The 24,307-nt window shown below is 44.7% G+C and overlaps 2 protein-coding genes across 2 annotated transcripts; both read right to left on the bottom strand.

Moving 5' to 3' along the window:
• Positions 1-2,071: 2,071 nt before the first annotated feature.
• On the bottom strand, positions 2,072-6,579 carry Lrit2 (leucine rich repeat, Ig-like and transmembrane domains 2). Its single transcript, XM_052734373.1, has 3 exons — positions 6,470-6,579; positions 5,393-6,174; positions 2,072-2,829 (listed from the first exon to the last, which is right to left on the bottom strand). Exons 1-3 carry the CDS (start codon positions 6,577-6,579, stop codon positions 2,072-2,074), a joined length of 1,650 nt encoding a protein of 549 aa, XP_052590333.1.
• An 8,990-nt stretch (positions 6,580-15,569) lies between these two features.
• Lrit1 (leucine rich repeat, Ig-like and transmembrane domains 1) lies at positions 15,570-22,863 on the bottom strand. Its single transcript, XM_052734372.1, has 4 exons — positions 22,742-22,863; positions 20,325-20,791; positions 18,125-18,430; positions 15,570-16,543 (listed from the first exon to the last, which is right to left on the bottom strand). Exons 1-4 carry the CDS (start codon positions 22,861-22,863, stop codon positions 15,570-15,572), a joined length of 1,869 nt encoding a protein of 622 aa, XP_052590332.1.
• Between the last annotated feature and the right edge of the window lie 1,444 nt (positions 22,864-24,307).

Below are 24,307 nucleotides of genomic sequence, written 5' to 3'. Positions count from 1 at the left end.
CCACAGAGAAGGGAGGGGGACAGGTGGAAAGAACTGGAGGAAAGCAGGTAGATAGCCTACAACCCATCTGTAACTTGGAGCCTTTTGGGATCCTCGTTCCAAGCAAGAGCTGACAAGATGTCACTAACAGAGTCTGCAGAACTTTGTCCTGAAGCTGCTCTCCCTCAGAGCCAAGCTGGCAAATGTGGTAAAAGGTGGGGATAAGAAAACTGCCCTCATTTCTCAAGACCTCCAAGGGTTTTGTCTACTTAAACAAAGGTGCTTTGTTGTTGATGTTTTGATGTTGAGATAGGATCTTCCTGTGCTGATCAAGCTGGTCTTGAACCCATGGGCTCTAATAATCCTCTTGTCTCAGCTTTCCAAGTAATTGAGACTATAGACTCCACAATTGTCACAATGGGAGCTTTGAGAGAATCCAGACTCTGAAAACCTACCATGGATGTTGTATCAGTTGTCAAGCAACTTCTCTGATGGTTATCAAGACTCTTCATTGGGAAATGGACTGAGATAAGAGAGAAGATGACGCATGAGGACTAAGGCTATACCTGGTATATGGACACACAGAGGCCCCTTTAGGAGGATCAGGAAGAAGTGAGGGATGGGGCTGGGTGGCTGCTCTAAAAGACTCAGTTTATAGCATGAGGTGACAATGTAATTTTTTCTACCTTTAGTACAATAGTGTCTTAGTAGAGTTTCTGTTGCTGCAGTGAAACACCATGACTAAAAAGCAAGTTGGGGAGGAAAGGGTTTACTTGGCTTACACTTCCATATCACTGTTCATCATCAAAGGAAGGCAGGGCAGGAACTCAAAGAGGAATGAACCTGGAGGCAGGAGCTGATGCAGAGGCCATGGAGGGGTGCTGCTTACTGGCTTTCTTCACAAGGCTCATTTAGCCTGATTTCTTATAGAACCCAGGACCACCAGTCCAGGAATGGCACATCCACGATGGGCTAGGCCTTCCCCATCAATCACTAATTAAGAAAATGCCCTACAGGTTTGCATCATATGAAGGCATTTTCTTAATTAAGGTTCCCTCTTCTCAGATGACTTTAGCTTGTGCCAATTCAATGTAAAACTATCCAGCACAAATAGGGAATTTCCATTTAAAAAGGTTTATTTCTTCTTCTCAGAAGGAAAAAAAAGAACCTAAAGAAATGAAGGATGATTAATTTCAATATCAGTGTTGTCATTAATTCTCAAAATGTTATTTGACCTGCCATTGGTTCTCAGTACATCCTGATGAGCACAGTGGTTGTAGTAAGGTCAGGCTCTGACTCATTTGTAGAACAAGAGGATTCATCCTCTGTAGACCAGTGCTCTGCCACCTGCTAGATAGGTGATGGGCAAATCATTGACCTTTCTGAGGTCAAGTTTCTTTACATACAATAAAGATTATTCTGACATTCTTTGAAGGATAATGCATATGAGATATCCTATGTTCTGTAGAACTGAGTATATACAAAAATGACATTCATTAATTTCTAGCCACTGTCAGGCATAATAAAATGACCAGTTTAATAAGACAGAGCTCTATTGGCTTTAGGTGTGTGAAGATAAATACTGTGTTCCCTTTCTTATGTCTGAACTCCCTCCTTCAAGTTCCTTGTTTAGAATACAATGGATACTCAACAAATACTTGTTTGATAAATGGGTGGAGCCAAGTTGTTCTGTCATGGAAGGTTTGTTTCAGGGACTGGAGGTGTTGTGGGATGTTTGTACACTATGTGAAGGTGGATTGCTGTGACTGGTGTAATTAAAAGCTGACCTGCCAATAGCTCGGCAGGACGTATAGGTGGCACTTCCAGAAACAGAAAGGACTTTGGGAAGAAGAAAGGCAGAGTCACCAGCTCTGCAGACACAGAGAGGAGACACGGAAAAAGCAGGATGTAGATAAATAAAAATGGGTTAATTTAAGTTATAAAAGCTAGTTAAAAACAAATCTAAGCTAAGGCCAATCTTTCATAATTAATAAGTCTCTGGATCATTATTTGTGGGCTAATGGTCCAAAGATAGTTCAACATGAAAGCTTGCTACATGGAGGTCCACCCATTTCCATTCCATGGTGGGTTGTTAACTGTTACTCTCTTTTCCTATCTCCTCAATCCCCTCCATGACCCTGTGACCCTCACCATCCTCATAGACAGCTGGAAGATCTTTGAAAGAGCTATCCTTGCACTGTGGTCTGGCTTGGGGGCACCTGAGGGTTTTCCTGTGAAGAGAGTCACAGCATAAACACCACTCACTACAGTTGTATGGCCCCTGGGAAGCCCACACATAAGCACCCACGGGCAGTGCCAGGAGCACAGCACATAAGACCACAGTGACATGCAAGAGGCGCTCACGACCCTCCAGCCCACCACTGTCTTTGCCTGTCACGAAGACCACACACTGGCCCTGGCCTGGAGGCTGACTCCTTAGGCTGAGGCATGCTTTATATTTTGTAGCAGGGAGGAGGTCATCCACAGCATATGTGTTGATTCCAGGGCCTATGTGGATCTCTTTCTTCCTGAAAGCTTCATCAGATTCGATGTAGAGGGTGAACCACTGCTCCTCTGGGATGTTGGCCACTGTGAGCCACTCCAGCATGATGCCATGTACTGTCTGCTTGACGACCCGTAGGTCAACATAGGCACTGCCTTTTGAGGAGATGGAAAAAGGACTCAATCCAGGCATAGCCTGGGCAGGCTGGATGTAGAGTGAGATGACAAGGGAGCTTCTGCCAATGGAGTTGAAGGCCATACAAGTGTAATTACCACTGTCTATCAGATGAGCTGCTGGAATGACAAGCTGGGACAGGATGGTATCTTCTGCAATTGATGAGGCCAACACTGGGTGAAAAGAAGAACAAACCAGCTGTGCATTTCTTTGATAAATAACTGGGAAGTTCTAGCAATGTTCGGTCTTGTGTTAAAAGGATGGTTACTATTTATTAAGCATGTACCTGTGTCAGGGGCTCTCTTTCTAGAAACTCTATGGGGTAACCACTAATTTTGCATATAAGACATTGATGGTTGGAGTAGCTGATTAACTTTTCCATAGTTGTTCACAGACCACAAGTATATGGATCCCATTCTTCTATCTAAGGAGTTCATATTCTTTTAACATTAGTAGTGCCCACTTTGGCCTTGCTGAGCCTAATACCATGGCTTAAGGAGGTTTCTCAAAATGGGGTGATTAAGAGATATTGTGAGGTCCAAATGAGTTCTTACTTCCCAGATGTGCCTCAGAACCTAGAAATCAAATACCCGAGCTCCCGCCTCTTTCAAGTACGTGGTCCTGGGCAAAGTTCTCTTAGTCTCAATCTCCTTGTCAAGAAAATGAGATGTCAAGCACTCCACAAGTTTTATAGAAAACGTCAGTAAGTCTTACCTGTTACTATTTCTGGGAGGCTAGATATAGCACAGTATTAAGAGTAATTATCGTGGGGCCAGCAAGATACCTTAGCAGTTAAGGATTCGATCCCTAGCACTCACGTGGTGGCTCATAGCTACCTTTAACTCCAGTTTCAGGGGATCCAATGCCCTTTTCTGGCCACTGCAGGCACTAGGCATGTATGTGGTTCACAGACGTATATGAAGGTAAAACACTCCTTGGGCAGCCTAGTTTTATGTCAACTTGACACAAGCTAGAGTCATTGGAGAGGAGGGATCTTCAATGTAGAAAATGTCTCTATAAGATCAAGCTGTAGGCAATCCTGAAGAGCATTTTCTTAATTGGTGATCAATGTGGGTGGGACCATCCCTAGGCTAGTGGTCCTAGGTTCTATTAAAAAAGCAGGCTGAGCAAGCCATGTGGAGCAAGCCAGTAAGCAGCACCCCTCCGTGGCTTCTGCACCAGCTCTTGCCTCCAGGTCCCTTCAAACCCTGTTTGAGTTCCTGTCCCAACTCCCTTCATTGATTAACAGTGATGAGGAAGCATAAGCCAAATAATCTCTTTCCTCCCCAAGTCGCTTTCATCATGGTGTTTAATCACAGCAAAGTAACCCTGACTAAGATATTAGACACATAAAATAAACAAATAGCTGGAGAGATGGCTCAGCGGTTAAGAGCATTGGCTGCTCTTCCAGAGGTCCTGAGTTCAATTCCCAGCACCCACATGGTGGCTCCCAACCATCTGTAATGAGATCTGGTGCCCTCTTCTGGCATGTAGGTGTACATGCAGGCACAACACCATACATAATAAATAAATAAACAAACAAACAAACAAATCTTTGCTGGGCGGTGGTGGCGCACGCCTTTAATCCCAGCACTCGGGAGGCAGAGCCGGGCGGATCTCTGTGAGTTCGAGGCCAGCCTGGGCTACCAAATGAGTTCCAGGAAAGGCACAAAGCTACACAGAGAAACCCTGTCTCGAAAAACAAACAAACAAAAAAAAAAAAAACAACCAAATAAAACATTTTTAAAACAAGCAATGGAAGAGCATCTCTGGAAACATTTCTTGATTTTAAAAGAAAACTACAATGATGAATCATGTCCTTCTCTGCTTTTAGCATTTAACCCCCAAGTTCATAGGGTAAAATCAAAATAAAGAGAAAAGTGAAAAATTCAATCAATTGTGTATTTTTTTAACCACCTCGGGGTTCATCATTTATGATAACTGACTTGGCTGCACCCCTCAAATTTTACTCCATTTCAACTGTTCTAGACAGAGGAAGAGTTAAGAAGCTACGAATGTCCTTCCAGCTCCAACATGCTCCTGGGGAGCCCTTGCCTGGCTTTGGGAAATGCTGAAACCTACTCCAAGAAAGGAGGTGCAATACTAGGTCCCAGTTTTGGGCCCCTGGAAGTCATTTCCTCCCCATAGGCCCTATTATAATTTTGAGCTAATATTGAAGCAAATATTCAGTTGGTGTGAGGACTTGCTATCCTTATCTTATGGGGGACACTAAAGGGGAACACCACAGGAGTACATACGTAACAATGCATATTATTGGCCCTAGACTCACTGAGTTCAAATCTCCAGGGCAGGACCTTATAAATATTATTTCAAAAAAACACCCCACATGATTCTGGTGACATATGGTAGAATAAGTTCTAGTTAGAAATTTTAGAATTCTAAAATGTCAATATTATGCTTTTTGTCTAGAAGGTTCCCCCCAAATTTATTTGTTCATATGTAATTCTGTTAACATTTACATGCTATATAAAATCATCAGCTCCAGTATATCTATTTACATATGAGATCTGCATGTACCCACTTTAAACAGTGCTGATAGTAGAATGCTATCTTGGACTCTTTTTTGTTCTGAATAGTCAATGCACATATATGCCTATCTTAATTGCACCCATCCTTTATGACAGGCACAGTTTAAACCTCTGTAACAAGACAGTATCACAGATACACCTCTACACTGCCTCCCCCATATGTTTCCAGAGAGTACATGTGGCTTACCATCAAACTCTCTCCACGTGCTCAGAGGATACTTCCATGCTATGCTTGGCAAGGGACTGGCTTGTGCCAAGCATTGCAGGGTCCCATTCTTTCCTACTTGGATTGTGATGTTGGCACTTGGGGTTGAGATATTTGGTTTCATACAAACACCAAGCTCAGTCTCATGTAAAAGCTGTCCTGCCTTAGAGACAGGGCCCTGGCATATCAGATAAGAATTCACCAGGATGAATGGGAGACCAATGGACTTGACAAACTGAACAAGCCCCCTTAAACGACAGTCACATAACCAGGGATTATTGTGCAGTGCCAACACCATGCTGGAGAGAATTTCAGCTCCATAACCATGCTGCTGGCGTTTCTGATAGACTGGCCAGTTCAAGAAGACACCCTTGGATACAACTGTCAGCCTATTGGAGGATATGTCAAGGTATGTCAGGTTGGCTAGGAACTGAAGAGCCAATTCAGGGAGTGCATCAATCCTGTTGTGTTTGAGATCCAAGACCTGTAGGAGAGGGGTGGTACGGAACGCTGTCCACGGTACTGAACGGAGTTTGTTCCCCTCCAGTCTCAGCTCTCTTAGCTCTGGCAGATCTTCCAGGGCGCCTAGGTGGATCACAGTGACATTGTTAAAGTTTAGCCAAAGGTATTCCAAGGTACTCATGTTGGCGAAAAACCCCTGGGGAAGTTCAAATAAGGGTGAGTTTTCAATTCTCACTTGCTTGAGTTCTTCGGGAAAGTTGCCTGGAATCTTTCTCAAAGACATAGACATGCACTGTAGACTCCTGTATAAGAAAGCAGAAAACTTTGATAAGCATCAGGGGACCTAGAAGTGGTATTGGGTGGATATCATCATTAGACATGGGGATTAAATAAAAACTAATGAACTTGAACTAAAAGTGATTGACAGTGGTAAAAACATTCTGTTCAATAAATTCCAGAACCAACTAGAAGGAATCCCACGGAGATTTAGCTGATTTCCCACAAGCTCTAAGCCTGGGTCACTCCATATCACTCCAGAAGACAGCCTACTCCCCCCTCACCTCTATCACCCTCTGGAATCCTGTCAGCATAGCGCACCTGCCGAAACTCTCCTCTGAGCAGGTACACCCTGGCAGACAGAAAGACTGAGCTGCGTTTGTTTCCCAAGAGACCAGAACTTGCAAGAAACAGTAAAAAACAAAAGCCATATTTATCTGTAGGCAATACCCTGTGTGTTTTGAGTAGGTATGGTCTCAGCTTCTGAATAGCAAATCCTATTATTGGTAATCCATGAAGATGTAGGTCAGCACAGCAGCACTAAAGCCCCAAATGCTCTGAGGTCTGTTACAGTCCAGCTCCCAGGCTCAGGCTAAGCCCATGTGGAAGGAGTTGGGCCTCTTAATTAAAGTGAGAAAGTCCACCAAGCTCTGCTTCTTGAGTTTGGAAAGAGAATTATAGATCAGACATCAAGTTCTATTTTGCTTCTACCTTCTCTCAACCTCTTACAAAGAAACTAGGGGAAATAATCACATGTTGCAATCCTGAGAACCACCACTCAGGACTTGGCCAGAATGCATCTCATACTTCCTAATTCACAAATAAACACCTCATTCTAACTATTTTCTTGAAGTGAAAGCAGATGATGAACAACAAAGCAATTCTGTGATTCTGTCCCTTGCTTGTTGTCTGCCAGCACCATGTGATGTGCTTAGTCATACTTCTACTGCATTATGACAGCTGCTTCCGCCACTCATACCACTGGAATCAGAGATGCATCAGGATGCCCTTTCCCATGGAAGTTTAAAAACATAAAGCCAAAGCTTTGGGGTCTGGGGCATGAAGCTTAATGGCATATCTTTTCCTTGACTTTCCCAAAACACTGCCTCACACCAAAAAGAGCAAATTTCAAGCTTGTAAGTGTTATCTATGGTAATCTATATTGCTATACCACTCTTCACTCATCCAATATTTATTGTTTATTCACTGTAATCCATGTTTGCCAGGCATGATGGTGGTGAGAAAAACTGCTATAGAGATTTCCTCATTTAGTCTTCTTTGTGATTATGCTTCTGAGTCTGAAGGTTTGGGAAATACCTTTTAATCTGTGAGCCTCTGTTTCTCCTCTATGGAATGAGAATATTAACAGACATCTTAAAATATGTGCAGGAAATGTTTAGATTAATTAAGATGCCAAACACACAGTCATTGCCCAATAATTTACCCCTGATAATGACAGAGTTTAGATGAGCAGAAGGATCAACTTTCTCATTAACTGGGGCCACTGCAAGAAAATACCAAAAATTCCATGAGTTCTTGTTAAAACTCATAATATACGTTATACTCTACAAAAGGCTTCAGTGAAAACAAATCCGCTCAGTAGCTAACCAGTGAGGGGAAATGGGTCACCAGCTAAGCTGCTTACATCCCAGGCCTCCCACTCATGCCAGATGCATTCGCTGGCATTCCTAGGCAATCTAACTCATACGTCTTTGCAATTCCTTTCAAGGTAAAAAACAAAAAAAGTGGGAGTGTGCTGTGGACACAAAGTCTAGGTGAGATATGCTGCTGTCATTACATTCAAAAGATGAGGAGGTGATCCTCAGCTGCAAGGAGTGATTTCCCAAAGCAAGGTCCTTCCCAAAGCAGCACACATTCAGCGGCAGGCTGGAGAGGATATCAGTGTCTGGCCAGTTTGACCTCAAAGAATCAACATGAAGTGATTTTTACTCCAGAACCCTCTGACAAATTTCCCAGGACTTAGACTTACTTCATGGGACTCTGCAATTCAATGGATGGGTATCTGAGAGCCCAAGCAAATTCCTCTTTCCTCTTATACCAAAATATAAAAGCAAAAAAAAAAAAAAAAAAAAACCCCTCCCTTTCCTACAATGTCTTCTCTGTCCACTCCATGTGCTACTTACCATAAATTCAGACCTACTCACTTTCCTAGACGTGGTCTTAGAGCTTGTAAGGGATGTCTACTGCCATGTCATCTTAGGAATCGCCTGGGTCATTCAGCTCTGTAATTTCTCTTCTGATCATCATCCCCTTATTTTGCAAAGGGGCATAGGAAGTAGCTGTGGGGGAGTTGAGAGGGAACAATTAAAGCTAGCTTGGTGGCAGCTCTGGCACTCAGCAGTAACTGTAGCCAAGTCAGCCTTGGTAAGTAGCAATCCATGTTGTCAAGTCCATAGCCATAATCTCCATCTCCGCCACCATGGCCACTTTGGTCGTGGACTAACAGGTCATCTTATTTACTTAGTTATTGAACTCTTCCTCTGCTGAAGTTACCTTCTGATGAGCATTTATATGGGTCACAAGTGTCTTCACATTCTTTACTCATTTGAAGAGATCTATCCACATACTTTGTCCTCAGATGTCTTTTTCACCAATTTTCTAATCATGTCTAATCTAAGTCCCTGACCATCCAGCCAATCCATTGGCTACAGCCCATGAATCAGTGAACATTCACACATCTGGCCATTTCCAAAGAGTCAGTGATCAATCATACATCTGGCCATTTCTCTTGTGGACAAAATGTAAGACTATGTGTACTGCCTGAAGTTCTACACACTGTGAAGGTTTCCCTTCACTGATGTCCCAGAAAAGGATTGTAATGATGCAGCTATCCACTTCTGGATGGTGTGCAGGCTGTGGTCCAGCTAGTCCAACCAGCCAGCAATCTGAGAACAAGTTAACTGCATTGGATCACATCTTCCATGGGAAAGACTTTGTATTATACCGGTTATAGGTTTGCCTTTCTTGTACATAATGCTTCTGCCAAAACCACCATCAATTGACTTACTGAATGCCTTATCCACCACCATGGTATTCCACACAGTGTTGCTCTGAGCAAAGAACTCACTTCACCTGCAGAGAAGAGTGACAACGGGCTCATGGTCGTGGAATCCACTGGTCTTACCATGTTCCCCACCATCCTGAAGCAGTTGGCCTTTTGAAGACACAGGTGGCAGCAGCCTGGAGGACTGTGGCAGGGTTCTCCAGAAGGTGGAATATGCTTTGAATCAGTGTTCAATATGTGGTATAATTTCTTCCATAGTCAGGATGAATTATGGGGTGGAAAAGGGTGTTATTCACTCACTATTACCTCTAATGACTCACTAGAGAAAAATTTCCTTCCCGTTCCTGTCACCTTAAGTTCTGCTGACCTAGAGGTTTTTGTTCCAAGAGTTCCAGTGCTCCTGTCACGAAACACAAAAAAAACATTCCACTTCTCTTATAATGCAATATCAATTAAGAGAATATCAGTGCTTACCATATTTAATTTTTGAAATACCAAAAGAGGGTCCCTCAAGGGACATTGCCACTTACTCTAAAATTTATAATGTGTTTGCAATTGTATGAGAGATAATTATATCATGTTAGGCATAATTATGATCTGGTTATTGTTTTCATTTGGAAATTAAGCTGACATAAGGAGGTATGATTGCGTGTCAAATTGACTAAGGGTGAACTTGTGATGGCTAGTCTCAGTTGTCAACTTGATTAATCTGGAATTAACTAAAACCCAAGCAGCTGGATACACCTGTGAGGAATTTTTCATTCATTAAATCATTCCAAATGGGGCCAGGTAATGGTGGCACATGCCTTTAATCCCAGAACTCAGAGGCAGAAGCAGGAGGATCTCTGTGAGTTCAAGGCCAGCCTGGTCTACTGCCACACCAACTCCAGTGTCGTCCGTGTGACATGAGCAATTATGTCAATAATAGCAGAGAGGAGATATGTGTCCCATAGGACTAAGCTCCCTGGAGATCCCTGGCAGAGTGCCCACATTATGCTTCCTTCTCAAAGAAGATGTACTTCACAGATCATGAGCTCCCTGGGCTATGGGTTCTGTATAACTGCTTTTCTGATAATGTTCTAATTAATCTATAAAACACAGCCAAAATTAATGAATTCTTGGGTTGTGAACTATGGAGGAAAGGGGAAGCTGGACATGGATCTTAATCAGATATAACAGAATGAGCTATTTCTTAAAAACCCCGAGCCACTAGATAAAGAAAGTATAAAGGTTTAGACACTTCTAGGGAATAAACACTCACCCACTAAGAATCCTTCGGGAATCCCAACTAAAATGATTTATGACAAAAAACCTTATCTCATAGGAGGCAGATGGTGTGCCCCTCCATTGAGGAAGTTCAGCATGGGAAACTTAAGGATGACAGCAGAACCCCTTCCCCTTACAGGTGTAAAAGTACAAGAGTCCATATTCCAGCAGGTAAAAAGATTTTATATTAAAAGAGATATGTGATAAAAGAACTGAAGAAAGACTTAGAGAGGGTCTGCAGCATCCAAATTGGCTAAGTGGGCCATGAGAACCAAAAAAGTAAAAATGTATAATAAACTAAAAAACTGCTGAGATCAGATAAGGGACACAGCTGCAACTGCAAGAAGTCTGCACAAGTCTAGGGACTGTATTAAGTTTAAAAATCACAGACTGCTCTTTGGGTCACAAAGTTCTTGTGAGTGAAGGGATATGTCTAACGCCAATTAATAATTGTGTGCTTGCTGTTTTTTAAAGATGCTGTAATTGAATTATTGCCAAGCTCTTGTTGTTCCTTGTATGACTTGATAGTTTTCTTTTCTGTATATAAACTACTGATTTGCAAAAGTAAAATTACAGCAGATTCAAACCACTTCTGAGTGTGTTGTCTGTCTGTCATTCACCGAATCCTTGCCTTCCTGACTACCCAAGCCCTGGTTCTCCTATGGTCATGGTACCCCCGATGGGCTAGTCCATGGCAGTCTACAGAGCGAGTTCTAGGACAGCCAGGAATACACAGAGAAACCCTGTCTTGAAAAGAAAAAAAATCATTTGAAGTGGGAAGACTCATTTTTTTTTTCTTCTGAGACTGAGTTTCTTTGTGTAACAGCCCTGACTGTCATGGAACTCGAGGCTGGCCTCACAGAGATCTGCCAGCCTCGGCCTCCTGAATGCTGGAATTAAAGGTGTGAGCCACCACTCCTGGTGGCAGGAAACCCAGTTTTAACCTAGAACTTTCTTTTAAGGTGGGGAGATCCACCTTTAATCTGGGCCACACCTTCTGCTGGAAGCCTATATAACAGACATGAAAGAAGAAACTTGGCTATCTTTGCCTGCTTGCTCTCACCCTCCATGGAAAGTCCATTCCTTCAGTGGCATTGGAAGCTACTTCTTCAGGATTCCAGCATATGCTGAAGACCAGCTGAGACATCCAACCTTGTGGACTGAACAACTACTGGATTCTTGAATCTTTCATTGATAAGCAGCCATTTTTAGAATAACTGGACCACAGCCTGTAAGTCTAAAAAATACCCTTTCTATATCTATCTAGATGTATTTATTAGAATATATATATATATATATATATATATATATATAGAGAGAGAGAGAGAGAGAGAGAGACACATAGTTGATATACAGACTCATTCTATAAATTCCGTTTCTCTGAAGAACCCTGATTAATACAATTACTTGGTTAGTGTTGTTGTTTAGCTTAATTAACATGCTGCCAAATGTAGTCATGAGACCCTGATATCAAAGAAGAGAGGATCTGAGGGTATTTCATCTTTATCTCCCCTCTGAAGGAGGCTTTTAAGAATTTGGATTGTAGAATTCTCTCAAGAGATAGTTTTTGGAGAATTACTGTGTGATTGCGGCATAGATATAAATTGCTATGGGAGACAGTTCCTTTTTACCTGAACAGACTCCCAATAAAAGACTATCCTATTCAGATGGAAGTTCCCCTGCTCCCCAATATTAGCCACTCTGAGAAAGCCTAGAGCAGTCAGAACTGGGTGAGCCACTAGGTAGCAGATAGACACACTCCTCTGTTTCCTCTAGATAAAGTCTTTGCCCTTTCTATCTTTTTCGTTTTTTTGAGACAAAGTTTCTCTGTGTAGTCCTAGATGTTCTAGAGCTTGCTCTGTAGATCAGGCTGACCTCAAACTCATAGATCTGCCTGCCTCTGCCTCTGTGTGCTGGGATTAAAGGCATGTGCCACCATTGCCTGGCTTCCCTTTCTATCTTTTGACAACAATGTCTAAGATGGCCCCTTGGCCACTCATGTTGTGTTGTATGGCAGTGAAAGAAACGCAAAAGACCACATTTCAAAGCTCCCTTGAAATAGTCAAGCCATAGGACCCATATTTTGGCCACTGAGATGTTAGAAGTAATGGTGTTTGAAGACCCCTCCATGATTCTCTAGATTTGTTTTATTTCTCCTTGTTGAGGTAACTGTTGTTTTTCCGGATGGTGGGGTTTCAATCAGCCTATGCTTTTGAGTAAGTGAAGTAGACCCCTCCCTCCACCATTCCCCACTCACCCAGTGAGCAGACTGCTAGAGCAAAAATGACTCATTATGTGCTAAGCTGCTGAAGCGTGGAAGCTGCTGCCATAGCATAAGCTGGATATGTCCTGCCTACAATGCCCTTACAAGTCAACAAATGCTCAAGTGCCTGGGAATTGATGCTTATCTTCAGTAGATTCAGCTCTAGATGAACAAGTTCTTTGGGTCCCTTGATTAACAGTCTAGCTTGAAAGCTTACGTCCTCTTTCCAGCATGTAATTTGGTTTTGCCTTTTTGTATCCTGCATTGTGGAGAGGCAACTGAGAACAAGTGACTTGGGACATGCCACCTGTGTAGGCAGGAGGAATACAACCACTCTGTGGCCTGGAGAATATATAACAGAGATGCCATGAAACCATGTAAACTGATTGACATTGATTTGCAACTCCTAAACTAGCTACCCAGGGGCAGTGTACCACAGGATCACCATAGCCCAGGTGGCAGCTGGACTTTAGTACAGAAAGACCAGGAACTGTTTTTCTAGGCTATTCAGAGAACATCCAGTTCTCAAAAGATGAGTTATACTAAAAGGTTAGTATGTAAACCAGATACCATTTATTTTTTCATTTGCCAGAGGAGTTGGTTTTAGTAACATAAATACTCATGAGAACAATCCAGAATGACTCTTCCCTATAAGAGAAAAATCAGGAAAAACAGAACACATAAAGGAAAGCTGATACATGGACATTAAGAGGCCAGCATCTTGTAGGCAATGATCACCCACACCCTGAAGGTAGTCCTACTGGATTTTGATTCTCACCCCCACTCTCTCACATTCTCCTCTCCTTCCTCCTCCTGTATCTCTTGGTCAATATTGGGTATACTAATTTTATTTTTTGCTTTCAAGTTCCTGATTTTGTTCCACAAGGTTCAATAAAGCTAATTGGATGTTGTCTCCAGTTTGCCATCTGTTCTTGTAAACATTTTACTGGATCACATCCATGCCCATTAATTCACATAGTCTATATTTGCATTTCCTTCATTCCATTAGCAATGGCAAAGCTTGTGATATTTATTACCTGGTTTTGTTTACAAAAAAATTATGTTGATCTCTGATGCAGACACGGCCATTACTGTCCAACCAAAAAACTCTTCTTGCTTATGGTGATGACTCACAAGTCATGATCAAATGCAACCTTCAGGGGCAGGGGACAGAAAAACATCCAAGTTTGGTGAATCTATGGTCACGCACACATGTGTTCTTGTGGTTCTGATTCCAGGGTTTGGAGGCTGCCAATATTTATTTTTCATAGTAAACGTGTTGTAGACTGCACTTCAGAGATTAATACTGAATATAGACATTAGGATATGGATTCCAAAAGATACTCTATCTCTCCCTTGTATACACATTTAGTTCTTTGGCTCTTAGTTCTATAAAATCAAATATCCTGGCCTCCAGAACGGGCTGATAGGAACATTTTGTGAGGTCTTTTACAAATAGGAGAGAGATTTATATCTAGTCAACATTCACGTGATGTGAATTATCTTGTTTGGTACTAGTTAAATGATTCCCTTGGATCACTTCTGACTCTGAAAGTCTGCAATTGTTACCAAAAGACTTGATACCCATCTTCTCTGTAGACAAGGGATAAATGGAGGTCTTCTGCTAGGAACATCCACTCACTCCTGTTCATAAACATCCATGCTATCTTGGCCTTTGGCAGAACTCAGCAGGAATTCTCTGAAGTAGTCTGCCAGGTGACCAGGAAAGCTCCTAGATCCTCTCCAAAACCAAGAAAATTTCAGAAATCATTGTAAAGACAGCTCCATGGGAATGGGCTGGGTGTGAGACAAGATTGGTATGACAGTTCTCTCTGTTGTAGATGATTCTTGGCTCTCTCCGGGCATGCTGAGAACAAAAGAGCAGTATTCTCGAGAATTCATTGCAGAAAAAAAAAAAGATTATCTCCAGGTATCCCAAAGGTTAAATGTTAGAATTCAATAAGGGGGCACAATATGGATGAGGTGTGTGTGTGTGTGTGTGTGTGTGTGTGTGTGTGTGTGTGTGTGTGTGTGTTAAAAAACATGGCTATGTATAGAAAGACTGTGTGTGTTTATGAGTTGCCATAAATTCGACCATAAAGGAATGTAGAGAGTAGTAGGGACTTCCAGAAGAACCAACTGCCCAATTGCTAGGTCCAAAGCTAGAGCTGCCACTCCCCAGTGGCAGTACTATAGTGGGCCATATAGTAAATTTGTTTCACAAATGTTTTGTCTCCCATTATCATCTTCAGAGGATTAGTGTCTTTGCTTGCCTTGCTAAAGTTGCGTTTGGCCATGAGACTCTCTTTGGCAGATACAATACGGGCAGAAGCAGCAGTGTACCAATCTCACACTACAAAATTGAGAGGTATTGCATGATTTTACCATTCCTCTTATGTCATCTGAGAAAAGTCTGCCCCAGGTAGCCACTGTTACACTCCACCTCTGGGCCCCGATGGGACGCACACAGCAGAGCCATGACAGTCAAGCTACAGACACATCATGTGAAAATAAGTATCTTAATGCTGCATACCAGAGAGTTTTTGCTTTTATTTGTTATGTAGCAGAAACTGACTGATACAGGCAAAATACTTCACACCTGTTTCTTCTCCAGGAAAATAGAGAGAAAAATGAGTCCTGATACTAATGACTGTTATGAGAGTCAGGTGAGCTAACACCTATGCAGTGCTTTGGACACTTGCTAGCACACAGTACGTGCTTAATAAGCTGTGTGAACTGTTGTTGATGTAAATGTCCATGTAAGCAAGCATCCAGACCGTAAGGGTGGCTGAGCACACAATCAGGTGTGAAAGTGTGTGAGACTGAAGGGGGAGAGTGGCTAGGCCGGTGTGAGTGGGGACTCAGGCTCAGCAGAAGTACTCGTTGATACGTCTGCCACCCCTGACTCCCAAGACCTGGGAGTCCAGGCTGGAGCGTGCTGAGAGAAGCCTATCTGCCTCACTGAGGCTGCTCCTGGACAGCTCTGAACCATCCTCGCTGTGGCCCAGTCTTTCCAAATTAACATAGGCACCAGTCGCCTCTGCAGAGCCCCCTGTGCGGCACTTGTGGCAGCGTCTTCGGAGAGCCCCGCAGCAGACGAGCAGGGTGGGAGGCAGCGCGATGATGGCTGCCACGCTGATCACCACCATGTTGATGAGCCGCTGGGTGCCCTCTGCATCTACCACCTCGTCGGTGGAGAAGATGACACACTGTTCCTTCGTAGGCACTAGGCCCCGCACACAGACACATGCCACATACTTGGTCTTCGGAGCAAGCCCCTCGATGGTGACACTAGTCTTCCCAGGCTCCACAATCATCCTTCGCATGTCACTCTGCCCAAAGACTGCGTAAAGGACACTAAAGGCAGTTGTGTTCCCAGCCTGAGGGGCTTTCCACACCAGTGACACACTGTGGTAAGTATCTCCCACCACCTTGAGAGACCTGACCATCTGGGCCTCCTGCTGTTCTGCTTGCTCTCTGGAGAACTCTCCTGGGACATCCATCTGAAAGTGCTGGAGCTCCAGTTCCTCTTTTATGCTGGGCACTGAGGGCTTGGTGGCCATGGCTACAGGCTCAGGAATATGGGGAACATGCCTGGCCACCAGCTTGTTGTTGTAAGCAGCAGCTTCGGCCCCCTCCCCTGTCCTTGCCCACAGGGCCCTTGGAACCCCACTGTATTCTGTAGAAGTCTGGGGCTCGGTGACAATTAAGGAGATAAGGGTTTCAGAAGCCCCTAGAAAGTTCTTGGCCTGGCAGATGTAGTCTCCAGAGTCAAAGAGAGACACAACAGGCAGATCCAGCAAAGTCCAGCTTGAGCCATCACTGGAGACTTCCTGGTGCACTAGGGAGAGAAGAGGCAGATATGAAGGAATGAATGAATGAATGAATGAATGAATGAATGAATGGTCTTCACAGGCTTCCTTCTAAGGCCAAGGTCACACATAGTCCCTGGTCTACACACACTGTAGGGAATACCACTCATCCCAAGCAAATATGCCCTCAAATCTCAAGTCGTACAAGGCCTACCTCACTCGATTACTCAAGAACAAACCGTCAAAGAACAAACTAACTGCCTTCAAAGTCTGACATGCCTAGAATTTCCCCTTCAGCTTCCAGAGCGCTGCAAAGGTGACCCCTCAGGGAAGCAGGCAAACGCATTGGGGGTAGGTAGTTTCAGGGGTGAGTGTGAGGCAGAGAGGACAATCTGGAAGTGCCATACCCCCTTGCACACCCCAACTGAAACGTCTAATCAGCATCCTCACCTTTGTATTTTTGCACAGTGGAGCCTTTTGCACTGCTTTGCAAACCAATCCAAAGTCCCTATTCTAGAGCAATGGTTGACAGCCTTGTTTAGGGAGACAGAAGAAAGCTGGGAGTGATGTGAGATTGTCCGGTGAGGTGCTAGGAAATTATTTCTCCTCGACTTATTTTCTGCCTGGGTACGACTGTGATTCTTGTCCCCGCTGCCACCGCAAGAGATGATCCATCTCTGCCACACAACTCGGCCAGAATAGACCCTTCATACACACTGTGAATCCAGCGCTAGACTGACTGGAATCCCAGCTTCTTCATAGAGGAGCTGTGCGAGGCGGGGCAAGCATTTACCTCTCAGCACTTCCATCTATTTGCATGAATAAAGATAATCAGGTTGCTTTTTACAGTTTTGTCTTGGTTTGGCTCAGGGTGGGGGTGGTTCTGATGAAGGTCCCAGGTGGCCTGACTGACCCATAACTCTCAATGTAGTTAAGAGTGGCCTTGAACGTCTGATCTTCCTGCCTCCCAAATGCTAGGGCTATAGATTCAGATCACCATGCCCAACCTCACCTGCTTTTTAAAGTTCAGTGACATTATGGACATAATTTACTTAATATAACATTAGACCCATAAGAATATCTCAACAGATGGCAATTCCATCATTTTTTACCCTTGATGATTCTGCATTAATATTTTAAAAAGAAAAACCGGCTAAAATGTTAAATATATTGAGTGTTTTTTTCCTAAAAATCAATTTTGTGCCAGGTGGGTCAATGCACACCTTTAAATCCAGGAGGCAGAGGCAGGCATATCTTTGAGTTCAAGGCCAGCCTGATTTACAGAACATGTTCCAGGACAGCCAGGGCTACACAGAGAAACCCTGACTCAAAAAACAAAACAAAACAAAAATTAACTTTGTATTGCTCCCAACATGGGCTCTGAGTTTCTGATAATAAAATGACTAATGAGAAATAACAGGATGGGTTGCAAGTCATTGTCATAATCAATGTCCAGCATATGAGCAGATTCTAGCCAATTGCATTCAGACAGATCAGAGCCAAGGCTGGCTTATACCAGTCCCTGCTAATTCTGTCCACTCTCCATTTGGGAAGCTGACCCACATGTATCAATCCAGCACTCAATACAGAAGGCCTTGTTGCTCACTCACCTGTGCCATTGAGTGCGCGTCCGTTGGCTCTCCTCCAGCTCATCTCAGGACCTGGGATCCCAGTTGCTCCACAACGTAGCAATACTGTGCTACCCAAAGGGGATATGATGCTGGTCACCCCTGGACGGAGCTCTGGGCTCTGACACTTTCTCAGCTCCAGCTGGCTGAAGGTCACTCCAGCCAGGCTGCGTGGGCTGGCACACCTCAGTCTAGGTTCGATGAAGACCAAGTTTGAAGTCCAGCCATCTAGGAGATGAACCAGGTCATAGAGTCGACAGTCACATACCCAGGGGTTGTCCTGAAGCCCTGCAGAAGTGAGAAAGTAAGCAAGGGGTTAACCCCAGATCTCCAGATCCATTGGCAAGTCCATGTCCCCTCTGGGAAGATGAGGCCGTTTTTCTGCTCAAAGTCAACAGAACTGACCTCAAATCCCAGCTCCTCATCTTGCTAAATTGCTAAACTTAATTTTTCACTTTCCGTGACAGCATTGTTTTCCCTCACTGCTTCTCTCTTCATAAAGTGCTTCTAGTATCAAGAATTAGAAATCACTCAAAAATACTCACTGGGTCTGAGGAGCTGGACCAGTGAATACAGCCCTTGCTGGGTGAGTCTGAGGACCAGAGTTTGGTTTTCCTAATATGCATAAAAGGCAGGCAGGCATGGTGGAAGCCTGTATTCTCCATACTAGGAAGGTGGAGACAGTGACTCCCTAGGGCAAACTGCAGTGAGACCAGCTGAATCAGTGAGCTCTGGGTTAGTGGGGGACCCTGCCTCAATAAATAAAACAGAGAATGGCCATGGAAGACAACTGACATCAGCTTTAGGTTTCTACATTCATATGAGTGTGCACTTGCACACACACACACACACACACACACACACACACACACACACACACACATGTGCCATACACATGCAAGCAGATACACACACATGCCACATACACAAAGTATGACAAAGACTGAAAATTGTACCAGTCTCCTTAGAAGCAATCAAACTGAATGTAAATATTTTAACATGTGTACTGTATTATCTGGCAAGTTCACTTCTCAGTTTCTATCCTTCAGATGCACTGGCATACACATACTAAAAATACATGGCTGAGAATAGTCTCTGGCACCAAAGGTGTTAATAAGACAGTGAGAACAATCTAAAGACCTTTGAAGTGAGGATGGCTGCTTTACTGTGGAAAATGAACCTTCTCATTTGCAGTTATCTAGAAAGCGTTCTGAGATACATTGTTGAATGAAAAAAATTGGTGGTGGTTAATATATACAATATGGTTTTAAAAAAATTAGCACCAGGGGCTGGAGATGGCTCTGTGGTTAAGTGCACTGGCTGCTCTTCCAGAGGATCTGGCACCCACATGTAGGCTGTGGGTACAGCTACATGATGTGGGTACATCATCTGTAACTAGTGATACAGGGGATATAACACCCTCTTCTGGCATCCAAGGGCACAGACACACATGTGGTACACAGACAAATACATTAAAAAATTGCAACATTACACAGCTTCTCTCTCTCTCTCTCTCTCTCTCTCTCTCTCTCTCTCTCTCTCTCTCTCTCTCTCTGTGTGTGTGTGTGTGTGTGTGTGTGTGTGTGTGTGTGTGTGTGTGTGTGTGTATTTGCATGCACATGTAAACATATTGTAAAAGATAAGGATCTTGTAAGTAAACATGATAATTGGAAGCTGCCCTTGGGAGAGGGATTAGGGTAGGAAAAGGGACAAAGGGATCTTTAGCCTCTTTGCTTTGCTTTTAATGGCTTTTCCAGTGATAGCTGTACCTGTCAGCCCCAAGAGCAGGCAGGTGCCCTGGGCAGCAAAGGCTTGCTTGTTTACTTGGTAAACTTTCGGTTTATTAGGAGCAAAGAGGGATAGAAGAGGCAGAGGGTCTGGCTGACATACTGTGCTGACTCATTCTGTCCTGCGCTGTGAACCTGAGTTTAACCAGGCCACACACTGGTTGTGTGACTAGGGACCTCCTGAGTATCAGTTTTCTTATTTCTAATGCTGGAATATGAGCTGGCTCGGTTTGTCTAGAGCTGCTAAACCTGAGATTAATGCCGACATCTTTCCATCTTCCCTCAGGTGTAGAAGGTGAGCATGATGTCAATCAGACACAGAGAGGCTTGAATAGTTGCCTAAAACCCCAAGATGCACCGGGATGGTTCAGGATGAAGGAAGCCATCTTGATTACCTAGAACTAGCCTGGCACGGTGACCTGAATGGAAGGGTCCGATCTTCAGGTGAGCCCAGGTGTCTAGCAGCTCCAGGGGAAGCCTCATCAGCTGGTTGCTGGAAAGGTCCAGGAAAGTAAGGTTCTCCAGGAAGTGTGCAGCTTCAGGTGGCAAGGTCGACAGGCGATTGGCCTGCAGGTCGAGCAGCTGCAGTTGTGGAGCATCCCTGAGCGCAGCCCAGGGGAAAGCAGCCAGGCGGTTCCCAGGCAGACGCAGCTCTCGCAGGCGGCGCAGACCCCTGAGCATGAGGGCACTGAGCTCGCTGAGAGCATTGTAAGGCAGCCACAGCTGTTCCAGGCGGCTGAGAGGCCGGAAGGCCTCTCCAGGCACCCTCCGGATGGAGGTCCGCTCCAGGCGCAGCTTGCAGGTGTCTGGAGGAATCGAAGCTGGGGGCAAGGTCAAGTCAGGGTCGCTGCACACCACTGTCCTGGTCACAGAAATGGGGGATATTTGAACAAACATCCTTCCCTTATGAGCCCCCAGATCTGCTTGTTAACACAGACATCAACATTGCATCATAGTCACAGTGCCTGCCCACTGCTGTTGATAATCTAGCCAAGGAAGAGAGACCCTAACACGTACATAGAAAGACCCTAATGCTTAGTGCATAGACATACAGTGCCGATGTGTACGGGTAGGATGTTAATAAGGAAGGTTTGGATCCAGGTAAAGGAAGGGAATTGATAGGGAAATTGTTCCTAAATTGGGGAGAAATGGTTAAGGGAAGACTTAAAGGGTAGGAAGAGCCTAACATGAGCCACCTTAAAAAACTGTGCACTAAGAGAAAGGGGAAACATTTATTTAGGTGCCCATATTGCCCCAGCCAAGTCACTCCCCGACACACACAGTTCCAACTGTGATTCCCAGAGGCATGCATACTGTGTTCAGGATTTGAACATGAAGCAGGAAGGGTGCTAGGATGCTACTCTACAAGGTTAGAGTTGGGTCTGAGGAAGGTATTTAACACACTAAAGGAGCCTTGATATCAGTCTATGCCTGTGGTGGCTAGAGACTTGGGCTTCCCTGTAGCCTTTCATGGCCTCACTGCCCTCGTAGAACACTCTATGTAGATGGCTGAATCTCCTGCTCCTCACACACGGCAGAATTCCCAGCATCTAAAAAATAGATCCATGGATTCTGGTACTGGTTCCATCACCAACGGCATGTGACTTTGAGGCATTTGCTCTCTGTGGATGGTGTTACCTTTGTGACCAGGGTGACAAAAAGCACCCTCACCACACTGTCCCGAGTCATCAGTCATTTTCCAGGCTGATTAAGCATCATTAAGCATCAGCCTGTCTCAGTGAAAGGAAATTTACTCTCCATATGAATGAAATCATCAAACACATCAACAATGGAATGCTTTCTTTTCTCCAGAACATACATGTTATCTTTTCTGGAGGTCCCTCTCCATTCCCAGCCTCTACCATCCCCGATCAATTCAACGTTGCCAGCATCATGTGAAAAGGTAGTTTCAATAACTTCATTTCCACCATCAGAAACCATCAGTGTTTCTCCAGTATTCACGTGAGACAAAGAAGAAAGGATGATGGATTCCACAAGGTTGGAAAGCAGGTAGGAAAAGCCCTGAGTGAGGGACTGAAATCCTTGAGACATCAGAAAATAAGTTCCCTCCAGAATAAGCCAAGAACGTTGAGAAAAGATGACTTAAAGCTGGCTGACAAGAGGAAGAAATCGAGCTCCATGAGAAAAGCCAGGGTCCACCAACCACAGTGGCTTTGGCTTTGAAGGTCCATGAAGAGGAGAAGAAAGCGTGAGGGAAATCAAGAAGTGGGCTGAGGATGGCGGGAGCTTCCTACAAGGGAGTGGGTACTGCTGGCCTTATAGACATCCAAGTATGGGGGAAGTACATCAGGAGGCATGTGTCCCACCATGGGTTAGGAGACAAAAGCACCTGAATGTGACTGGGTGTCTTGTGGAGGTCAGGCATGAGAATGAGGGATGCCTAGAAAGAAGGAGCTGGGGGACACCGAGAAGATAAAAATGGAAGGAAGCAAACAGAGGGAAAGAATAAGATAAGGAAGAAACTTCTACACGTTTAAAGAGGGCTTCTCCCTACCAGAAACATGAAGGAAGGCTCAGGAAGAACTTCCAGAACCTGGCCCATGCAGGGCCCGTACACTTCTGGGCAGAGTAAACCCCCTGCTTGCTGAAGATGACACAGCAGTGATTGTTTTCAAAAGACCTTGGGTTTCAAGGGTCCCCAAACCGGCATGTCTATTGTACCAGATGGCCTCAGGTGGGAGCAGGTGTCTTGGAAGTGGACAGCTGCCGGGCATCCAACTCTTCCCAACTCTGCCGAGCTGGTGGACCTATGAAGGCCTGATGACCCATCCCACACCTGGTGGTGTCTTACCTGGCCTTGCTGCCATCACTCAGGATGTGCAGGTTGCAGCTGCATTGAGAGGGACAGAAGCTCCAGGCCTGGTGAGGTCCCCCAAGGGCAAGGAGCCAGAGCATGCCCACAGCCACCCACATGGCTTCTGGCTCCTCTTGGGCCCAGGCAGGGGGCCTGTCCCGGGAATGCTCCGTCCTGCTTGTCCAGTAGGTCCAGCAGCTACCCACTTGCTCATCACTCTCCAACCCCCACCCCAAGGCCATGGGATAAACACAGGCTGGGGATTAGGGAGGGAGCCCCAGCCCCAGCACTCAGCAGCTTATTGCTTCCTGAATCACCCAGTCTTCAGGGGAGGGAGAGAATCCCGCTATAGAAACAAGCTCAGGCCACAAGAAGCTGGGGTACAGCAAGATAAAGCAGATGGGCAGCTGCCCAGGGGCAAGCGACTAGTGACTAGCTGAATGGGCTGTCTACTTGCAAAGAACTCTATTTCAACCAGGCCATGGGTAACATCTGTCTCCTTGAGGTGTTAGGCTCAAGGAAAAAAAGAAAAACAGATTGTGGTCTCTAAGAAGGGCCTTTGAAAATTGTCTCCTATGATAGTCTCTAGAAAAAAGGAGCGACATGAAGCAAAGCTTTCTGAAGACCACGCAAGCATTAGAAAGAGTCTGTGCTTCAGGGCACAACACCTGTATTCAGACCTCAGATCATCAGTCACAAAAGAGAATAAAGCTTTTCCACCTGGAGTGCTGCTGAAAAGTAGCCCAGGCATGCCCATCCTTGACTGTCCAGGGGACAGAACCTTCCCACAAACTGTAAATTTCTGGAACTTGCAGGCACTTGCTCACAGAGGAGATTCTGACATTGCAGGGAGACATTAGAGATGTCTACATATGCTCATGAACATGGGCAAACATCTGCCTTTCTTTAATGCCCCATGGACACCCAGTCTCAGAACCCAAAGCTGTCAGTGGGCTACCTTTTGAGGCATTACCACTGATGCTGACCGCAAGGGTGTCACTGCAGGAGGAGAGAGGTCAGCCCTCTTCAAGGGTCATGCAGCAGGAAGGGTCCTAGAGCTGGATCTCACAGAGGTTTTTGGAGATTTTATTTGTTTTCTCTTCTCCAACTCCATCCTGGAAAATCTTCTCGAGATGCCAGGGAGGAGTGAATATTAAACTTCCTGGTAAGTCACCCATTCACTGGCTTTGCTTTCTGTCTCAGAACACTTGGTCCTCTGGCTTTTCCAGCAGGGTCCACAATCTGGAATGCTCAAGAGCCTAGTCAAGCCTAGGCTGATGAGGTTGGCCAAAGAAGATGCTGAGGACTGTGCTAGATAGTTTTATGTCAACTTGACACAAGCTGAAGTCATCTGTGAGGACAGAACCTCAATTAAGAAAATGCCTCCATAAAATCTGGCTATACACAAGCCTGTAGGACATTTTCTTAATTAGTGATTAAGCAGGGATGGCTCTGTCCATTGTGGGTGGGGCCACTTCTAGGCTGGTGGTCTTGGGTTCCAAGAAAGCAGGCTGAGCAAGTCGTGGGAAGGAAACCAGTAAGCAGCTCCCCTCCATGGCCTCT

The sequence above is a fragment of the Peromyscus californicus genome, unplaced genomic scaffold, assembly GCF_007827085.1.
Source record: "Peromyscus californicus insignis strain IS unplaced genomic scaffold, ASM782708v3 Scaffold_12__1_contigs__length_115047231, whole genome shotgun sequence".
NCBI classification, from domain to species: domain Eukaryota; kingdom Metazoa; phylum Chordata; class Mammalia; order Rodentia; family Cricetidae; genus Peromyscus; species Peromyscus californicus.
Note: the sequence above shows the minus strand (reverse complement) of the source record. Positions and strands in the feature narration are given on the sequence as shown.

Coding starts and splice junctions, on each gene's coding strand:
- Lrit2 (XM_052734373.1), bottom strand. CDS start 6,579: ATGGCTTTTGTTTTTTACTGTTTCTTGCAAGTTCTGGTCTCTTGGGAA. Junction 6,175..6,469: donor TCAGAGGAGAGTTTCGGCAG/GTGCGCTATGCT, acceptor TTTCTTATACAG/GAGTCTACAGTGCATGTCTA. Junction 2,830..5,392: donor CACGTGGAGAGAGTTTGATG/GTAAGCCACATG, acceptor CTTTTCACCCAG/TGTTGGCCTCATCAATTGCA.
- Lrit1 (XM_052734372.1), bottom strand. CDS start 22,863: ATGTGGGTGGCTGTGGGCATGCTCTGGCTCCTTGCCCTTGGGGGACCT. Junction 18,431..20,324: donor CCGTGCCAGGCTAGTTCTAG/GTAATCAAGATG, acceptor TCACTTCTGCAG/GGCTTCAGGACAACCCCTGG. Junction 16,544..18,124: donor ACGCGCACTCAATGGCACAG/GTGAGTGAGCAA, acceptor TTCTCTCCCTAG/TGCACCAGGAAGTCTCCAGT.